Source organism: Plasmodium falciparum (assembly GCF_000002765.6).
Source record: "Plasmodium falciparum 3D7 genome assembly, chromosome: 3".
NCBI classification, from domain to species: Eukaryota; Apicomplexa; class Aconoidasida; order Haemosporida; family Plasmodiidae; genus Plasmodium; species Plasmodium falciparum.
This window is the reverse complement of record NC_000521.4, coordinates 572501-582500: the sequence shown is the minus strand read 5'-3', so window position 1 is coordinate 582500 and position 10000 is coordinate 572501. Positions and strand designations below refer to the sequence as shown.

Genomic DNA, 10000 nt, shown 5'->3' with positions numbered 1-10000 from the left:
AGTATACATATATTTATTTTAATGTAATACACAAATATTATTGTTATTATGTAATATAAAAAAATAAAATAAACATAAATACAATACTATATTATATATATATTTTTAATATACACATATATAATATATATATGTAATATTCAAATATGATTTAAGAAAAGAAAAAAATTTATATATTAGATAAAAATAATAAAGCATTTAATATTTTCGTTGCTTTTATTTTAAGAAAAATATATCATAAATCCTTTATTGTACTGTTCTTTTGTATAAATATAAAATTGTATTTTGTTTTTTCTTTAAAGATATATATTTATTGTTATTACACATATTTATTAAATGATTGTGTACATAACAAAAATTTGATATAAAAAGTACAAAATGTTCCTCAGCTTTTTAGAAAAAACAAAAAAATAAATCACGTTCATTTAAATGAATATATATATATAATATATATATATATATATTATTATTTTGAGGGTCCAACATCAAAAAAAAAAAACAAAAAAAAAAAACATATATAATAATGGCAAAATGTATATATGCCTATGGTTATATATTTTTATTTTAAAATTAGACCTTAATTTCCTTATTACAATGTAAAAATGAAAAAAAAAAAAAAAAAAAATTTTTGATTCCGAATATTAAAGTATTTTGACATATATATATATATATATATATATATATTTTATATGACACATGTAACAAATCAAAGAAAAAAAAAAAAGAAAAAAGATTCTAATTCTCAGTGTATATATTTTTATTTTTTTATATATATATTAATTCTACATAATACAATAAAAAGTTGGGAAAGCGTAAAAATAGTATCTACGTAATATATATATATATATATATATATACATATATAATGTACGGTAAAAATAAAAAGCGCTTTTTTTTTTTTTTTTTTTTTTTTTTCTTCCGCCTTTATGTAAATAATGTTTATATTATATATACATATAATAAATAACAATAATATATTTACATATATATATATATATATATTATATAGTATGCTTATAATTTATTATTATTATAATATTACACCCTTATTTTACATATTATTAAAACATATGGTATTTTTTTTTTTTTTTATAAAAATTAAATATATGATCATAAAGGAAAAGGTAATAAATGATTTAATATATATATATATATATAGAAGAAAATAATAATAAAAAGAAGAAAAAAAAAAAAGAGCCGATTCTGTATTTATTTTTTTCTCCCCTTGATATTTATTTTATTTTTTTTTATTTGGAAAAGGAGAATAAAAAAAGAATTAATATTCATAAATAAATATATTAATTTTTTTTATTAATTTCTAACATTTTAATGGTATAATAATTATATATATATATATATATATATATATTATATAATATAATATCCATTAAAAAAAAAAAAATACCAGGAAGAAATATGGGGGAGAACATACATTCATAAATATAAATAAATAAAAATATATTATATGTATATATATATTATATATTATATATATATATATTATTTTATTTCTTTATATTCTCTTCATCATAATATTATATATATATATATATATATATTAATAACATTGGAAAAATTATATATTTTTGTTTTTTATTTTTTATAAAGTATGTCATAATTTTTTAAATAATAATAATAATATATATATATATATATATATATATATATGTGAGTTATTTTAAATTTTTTGTAAAATTAATGTTAAACATAGCTTTAGTGTAGTTTTAACGTATACATTTTTTAAAAGATTTATAATTATATAGAACAACATCTTATGCGTACTTTTTTATATAACCTTATAAATAAAAAAGAATATATTTTTATATATGTATATATTTATATTATATGTTTTATAAAATATTCGGCTTTTATATCATTTGGTTTTTTAAAATGTAATCTATTTTTTTTAATATATTTCAAAGGTTTCCTTATTTATTATCACATATGTATATATTTATATATATATATATATATATATATGTATATATATATAATATGTAATATATAATATATATGTATATAGCTAACTATAAGAATGGCAAAAGGAGAAGAAAGAAAGTGGATTGAACAACTTCGTATGAATCCTCCAAAATTATTAGATGAAAGTGATTTAAGATTAGTGTGTCAAAGAGTTAAGGAAATATTAGTAGAAGAAAATAATGTGCAGTCTATAAAGCCCCCTGTTATTATATGTGGAGATATTCATGGTCAATTTTTTGATTTATTAGAATTATTTGATGTTGGTGGAGATATAATGAATAATGATTATATATTTTTAGGTGATTATGTAGATAGAGGTTATAATAGTGTTGAAACATTTGAATATTTATTATTATTAAAATTGTTATTTCCAAAAAATATAACATTATTAAGAGGAAACCATGAGAGTAGACAAATAACTACAGTATATGGATTTTACGATGAATGTTTTAAAAAATATGGAAATGCTAATGCATGGAAATATTGTACTGATATATTTGATTATTTAACATTAGCGGCGTTAGTTGATAATCAAATATTTTGTGTACATGGTGGTTTGTCTCCTGAAATTAAATTAATCGACCAATTAAGATTAATAAATAGAGTACAAGAAATACCACATGAAGGAGCCTTCGGTGATATTATGTGGTCTGATCCTGATGAAGTTGATGATTGGGTTGCTAACCCTAGGGGGGCTGGATGGTTATTTGGTCCGAATGTTACTAAAAAATTTAATCATATAAATAATCTTGAATTAATAGCACGAGCTCATCAGCTAGCTATGGAAGGATATAGATACATGTTTGAAGATTCAACTATTATTACTGTTTGGTCAGCTCCTAATTATTGTTATCGTTGTGGTAACGTCGCAGCAATAATGAGGATTGATGAGTATATGAACAGACAAATGTTAATATTTAAAGATACACCTGATTCAAGAAATTCTATAAAAAATAAGGCCACCATACCCTACTTCTTATAAACTGGAAATATAAATAAATAAATAAATAAATAAATAAATAAATAAATATATGAAAATATATATATATATATATATATATATGTTATATATTTATGTGTATGTTTTTTTTTTTTTTTTTTATGTTATGTTTTTTTTTTCCCAATTATGAACATATTATTCTTTTGCTCATTGTTTTATTGTAAAATATTATATTTTTGTCCCTATATGACAATTTATAATTATATATAAATATTTTATTATTTATTTTGTAATATTTTATATTATTTTGTAATATTTTATATTATTTTGTAATATTTTATATTATTTTATATTATTTTGTATTATTTTGTAATATTTTGTATTATTTTTTATTTTATTTATTTTTTTTTTTTTAATGTGTATTTATCTTTTTAATAAATATTTCCTATTAAATCATAATGTTTAAATATATATATAATCTTATATAATCATTTTGGTATACACATAATATTATTGATTTTTTATAAACCTCGATATAATAAGATTAATTAATATTATATAATGTATATGTATTAAATTATTAATTATGTATTATTTATTCATTCTTAAATTTATGTGCACATATACATAAATATAATATATATATATATATATATATATATATATATAAATAATATATATGTTTGATCCTTAAATAAACATAACAAACATTTTCCTTTACCAACTTAATTAATTTGACAAATATAAAATATTATTACATTATATGTGCTACTAATTTGATAATTTATTTGTTAGAGAAAAATATAAACTTTATAATGTGTAAAAGTTTTTATATATATATATATATATATATATATTTTTTTTTTTTTTTCTCTTTTTAGATGTAGAGAAATATTACTTAAGCGAATAATGTAAAGCTTAAATTTACCTTTTATATATTAAAAGAATAAAGAAAAAAATAAAGAAAGAGATAAATAACAAAGTAAATAATTAATTAAATAAATGAATAAACAAACAAACAAACAAATGAATAAATAAATAATTAATGTTTTGTTTAATATTTAAGTCTGTATGACATAATATATATTATATACACACATATATATATATATATATACATATATATATACATATATATATACATATATATATACATATATATACCCATTTGTTGTCGAGTTATATATATTATAACAAATAAATGAAATTATAAAATGCTTTTTTATAAATTAATTTGTTTATTCTTGAGTTTTATAATTATCATAATCCATGGTAAAGATATTAGTAGTACAAAGAAATTATTAAAAAGTGGTAACTTAAATAATAAGATAAAAAAAGGAAGAGAAAGATATGGAGGAATATATAACTCTAAATATATGACTATTGAAAAGAGAAGAAAATATAATTATATAAAAAAGCAAAAGAATAACAATAACTCCTATTTTAGTTATTGTAATGTTTATAAAAATAATGATGTAAATAATAATTACACAGCATATAATTATTATATTAATAATCCTAAAAACAAATTAAAAGAATATTATGAAAAAATAAAAAATCATGTTATAAAAAAAAAAAAGAAAATATTTTCGTTAAAATTTTCACAAAATAAAAGAAACGAAAAAAAGAAAAAATATTTTTTTATAAATTTTACCAGTTTTCATGATATAAAAGATAATATAAAAGTATTATTTAATATAGACTATATAGAAAACAATATTATATATTCATATATAAAATCTTTTAAAAGAACACCTCCTATAACAAAAATATATTTATTAGGTACATTCCTTTTAAGTGTATTAATACATATGAATAAAAATGTATATAAATTAATATTATTTGATTTTAATAAAATATTTAAAAAAGGAGAAATTTGGAGATTATTCACACCTTATTTATATATTGGTAATTTATATTTACAATATATATTGATGTTTAATTATTTAAATATTTATATGTCCTCGGTTGAAATTTCACATTATAAAAAACCAGAAGATTTCTTGATTTTCTTAACATTTGGATATATATCAAATTTGTTATTTACAATATGGGCGAATATGTATAACGAAAATATAATGAATGTAAAGTTATATATACACAACTTTAAAAATTTTTTTATCAAAGATTGTGTTTCAAAATATACGTCAAGAAGTAGCACAAATAATAATAGTAATAATATTAATAGTAATAATCGTAGTAGTAATAATAATAACCATTATAATAATTCAAAAAATATCGATATTAAAAAAGAACAGTATAATCATCTGGGTTATGTTTTTTCAACTTATATTCTTTATTACTGGAGCAGAATTAATGAAGGCACATTAATAAATTGTTTTGAGCTATTTTTTATAAAAGCAGAATATGTCCCCTTCTTTTTTATTATACAAAATATTCTTTTATATAACGAATTCTCTCTTTATGAAGTAGCTTCTATATTCTCAAGTTACCTTTTTTTTACTTATGAAAAATATTTTAAATTTAATTATTTAAGATTATTCTTTAAAACTCTGCTCAAGGTTATTCATATTTACCCTTTATACGACAGGTACAAGGAGGAGTATGAATAAAACATATACCAAAATAAAAGGTACCACATATATGTATATATATATATATATATATATATATATATATATGTATATATTTATATATTTATTTATTTATTTATATATTTATTTATATGTTCATATAAATGTAGTGCTTTTTTTTTTTTTTTTTTTTTTTTTTTGTTAAATTTGCACAAAAAACAAAATGGCTGCGAGATTCCAAATGAATACAAAACTTTTAATATCCATTTTAAAAAAAAGGAAAAATGGACCCCTCCCATTTTTACAAAAATGTTATATTCATAACGTACCCAGAATAAATACCATGAAACATATGAACATTTCAGATCTTCGAAAAAATATTGAAGTGTGTAATAAAAAAAATGTAAAGCACAAAAATGTGTGGAGTAATTTTTTATATATTATTATATTAAAATTATTTAATAAAGAAATAAAAAATTATGTGGATTTTATGATTATTTTAAAATTATTAAGCAAATATATTAAGATAGAAAAAAAAGTATTACTTTATATATGTGAACAAATTGAACACGAAATTTATAAATTTAGAACCAGAGATTTAACTTTATTAATACTTATATTAAGAAAAAATAATTTTGATAATATTTATTATATAAATCTTATTAGTAAATCTATATTAATGAAAATGAATAAAAATATGTCTTATAAAGATCTAGCTTTAATAATTTATAGTTTAAGTAAAAATATATATTTAACAGATGAACAAATATATAATAAAGAAATATTTAATTTTTCCATATTAAAATTTGAAAATCATTTAAATAATGTTAATATTAATCTTCATTCTTTATCTTTATTTTTCTATTCTTATAGTGTATATTTTATCAACAATTGTTTTTATTATTATTATTATTTTCATTCATTCTTTAATATTATTACAAAATTTATTAATATTATAAACAAAAATTTACATTTATACAATTCCACAGATTTAATGTTTTTATATATTGGATCCTTACACATACATAATATGTACACACCTAATCATGTAGATCAAAATAAAGAACCAAAAAATAATCAAAAGGAAAATAATAATTATCATAATGATAATCATAACATATATTTAAAAAATATTAATAACAATTGTTATGATCACCGTTTAGATTCAAATGATTTTATAACCATGACAAATTATGATCAAGGTGAATACAATAAACACATTCAACAGAATAAACACATTCAACAGAATAAACACATTCAACAGAATAAACACATTCAACAGAATAAACACATTCAACGTATCGGTACACATTGCACCGAATCAAATAGTAACAACCAACAGCTTATACAAATACAAAATGATGAAAAAGAAAATAAATTAATAACATATGATAATTCTAAACATAATTTGTTAAAAGATCCCTGTCAACATAATATTGTAGAGAAAGATGGTGAAAAAAAACAAAATTTAATTAAAAATTTAATAATAAATATAAAAAAAATAATAGAAGAAAAATTATCTTCTTTTAAAATACAAGAAATTGTAAATATATTATTTGTGTCATTAAATAAAAATATTATTATTAATAAGAAATATTTTCATTTTTTAAATCAAGAGAAAATAAATATACGAAATTATATTAATATTTATGTAAATATAAATAAAATATATTTAAACGATGAAGAAGAAAATACTTCTCATTGTATCCTAAAAATAAAAAATGATAACAAAAAAGATATATTATATCATGATCATATGAAATTTTTATATAATTTAATGAATGAAATTATATATAGAAACGATCTATTAAATATGAAACAAATCATATTATTACTATATGGTTTGAAATTTAATAATTTTATGTTTTTACAATTTGAAAAAATAATTCTGAAAAGATTTATATGCTTACCAAAAAAAGAAATACAAAAAATAGGAAAAGAAGAAATCATGTTTTTATATCAATATTTTTTTGTAAGGACATGCTTATTTAATGAATTAAAAAAACAAAACAATCTTTTTATATCTCAAGATGAATATGAGAATTATATTTATATCTCGGACAAATATAATGAGTCTGCTAAATTAGATAATTCATATAACATGCCAAGTAATCTAAAAGAAAAAAATACTAATCATCATGGTGGTAAGGATAATACATTGGATTTATATATACATGATGATCTCTTTTATATGAATAAAAACAAAAAAAGGGATAGATACAAAATTTATTTATATGATAATTTTATTTTTAATTATCCAGCTTATTATGTAGAACAAAAAAAAGATCACATTGATTACAATGAATCTGTCAACAATTTTGATAATATGAAATCATTTATACAATTAAAAAAAAAAAAAATAAATAAAATAAATAACAACAACAACAACAACAATAATAATAATAATAATATATATATAGATACAAATATCCAAACGGTAAATAAAAATTATTCTTGTACACATAATAATGTAATAAAAAACGAAACCAATGATAATTATCCTAATTCAACTATACGAAACCAACATCCAAATGATCAAGTAATATTGAACAATCCTGTTTTTTTTTATAATAAAAAATTAAATGTTGTTGATTCGATCGATTTTGAATATGAACTTACATGTTATAATTTATATTTAGATATATATAAAATAGTTTGTTTAAAATTATTAACTTTATTAAAAAATCATAAACTATCATGTTTACAAAGCATAGATATCTTATGTATATATGAAAAATTAAATATAAGAGATTATAGAATTATTAAATATCTTTATAATTTAAAAAAAGAACTACTATATTTAGATAATACATATTTATTAAAAGTTATAAATATTATCGTAAAATTTAATCTCTATAATATGATATCTTATTTACAAATTAATAAAATACTTACCTTTATAAATTATAATAATATAAATGAATCCATACAAATATTAAAATTAATAGGTATGCTAATATCTGTACATAAACATAACAAATTATCGCCTTTTCATATGAATAACCTAAATGTACAAAATGCAGCGAATTATTTATTTAAAAATTTATATAATCTACAAAATATACAAGATTTAAAAAAAATTGAAATGATGAATGTGTATGATAATTTAACCTTCAAGTTTTATAAATTATTTAAAAATATCTTATCCATAAATGTAAAAAGATATGTACAAAATTGTAATAGTTATAATAAATATGAAATGAATACACACACAAATAATCTTAATAAAAATGAACAACATAAATATATACACCATAATAATGATCATAAGGATGATCGTCATAATAATAATAATAATCATTATGATAAGGTTGATGTTTCTTCTTCTTCTTCTTCTTCTTATTATTATTACCTGAACAAGTCAGGTAAAAATTTGGGAAATATTAATGTACAAAATTTGGATGATATAAATATAAATAAAATAAAAAGTATATCATATAAAATTAAAAAAGATCAAATTAAAGACATCGGATATATGAGAGTTAGCAAATATTCAGAATTAATGAAAAGTATGAAGATGATGAATTACGATGAGCATTTTAATGATGAATATAGAAATGTGTGTGATGAGATATATGAAGATTTATTTTTAATATATAATAAAAATATACAAGTATATAAAAATATAAATATATGTAATTATACATTTCCTATGGCAATAAATTTATTAACATTAAATAATGATGAGAACATATTAATAAATATAAACAAAAGTGATGATAATAAAAAATTAATAAAAGTGGATAAAAAAAAATTCCTTATAGTAGATATTTTATATAATTATGATTATTATTATACTTTGACAAAAAGCAAGTTGGATAAATTAAAAGAATATAATATATATCTATCATATTATAGTAATCACATAAAAAAGAAAAATAAAAAAATATTAAATTATAAAAAATATGCCTTACTAAAATTAATTAAAAAAAGAGGATTCAATTACATTTGTATTGATGCAGATACATATGTAAAAAATAAAAAAGGCAAGAGTAAAGATCTTTCATATGAAATAAATAAGTTATATATAAACAATTTAATATTAGATATATTAAAAAGACAAAAAAAAAATCACCTACATCCACACCCACACACACAAAATAGAACAACAAAACAAATAAAAAATATAAACATAAAAAATAAATTATTATTATATCATCAAAACAAAAAAAATGTAAAGAAAATAATACACTTCAAAAATTATAAATATAAAATTATGAACCTTCCAGATCAACGTAATCATTATCATAATAAAAGAATTAAATATATAAAGGATAAAAGTTTGTTAGCAATTAATCATAAAACAAAAAATATTATAGAAAAGCAAAAAATTTCTACATCGAATCATTTATCAAAATTGAAAAGAATGTTTTCGTTATAATAATGTATGAATTTTTTTTTTTTTTTTTTTTTTTGTGTGTGTGTGTATGTGTATACTTATTATAAATAAATAAAATATATGCCTACAAATATGTATATGTGACATAATATATATATATATATATATATATAATATATTTGTGTATTCATTTTTATATATTATATT

General features: G+C 17.4%; 3 protein-coding genes across 3 annotated transcripts; all 3 read left to right on the top strand.

Moving 5' to 3' along the window:
- Positions 1-2035: 2035 nt before the first annotated feature.
- PF3D7_0314400 (serine/threonine protein phosphatase 6, putative) lies at positions 2036-2962 on the top strand (the record flags this gene model as incomplete). The annotated part of the gene is made up of 1 exon (XM_001351177.1): positions 2036-2962. The coding sequence occupies one exon, from the start codon at positions 2036-2038 to the stop codon at positions 2960-2962; it is 927 nt and encodes a 308-aa protein (XP_001351213.1).
- Positions 2963-4134: 1172 nt separating this feature from the next.
- On the top strand, positions 4135-5493 carry PF3D7_0314300 (DER1-like protein; the record flags this gene model as incomplete). The annotated part of the gene is made up of 1 exon (XM_001351176.2): positions 4135-5493. The coding sequence occupies one exon, from the start codon at positions 4135-4137 to the stop codon at positions 5491-5493; it is 1359 nt and encodes a 452-aa protein (XP_001351212.2).
- A 184-nt stretch (positions 5494-5677) lies between these two features.
- On the top strand, positions 5678-9835 carry PF3D7_0314200 (conserved Plasmodium protein, unknown function; the record flags this gene model as incomplete). The annotated part of the gene is made up of 1 exon (XM_024473238.1): positions 5678-9835. The coding sequence occupies one exon, from the start codon at positions 5678-5680 to the stop codon at positions 9833-9835; it is 4158 nt and encodes a 1385-aa protein (XP_024328991.1).
- Positions 9836-10000: the final 165 nt, after the last annotated feature.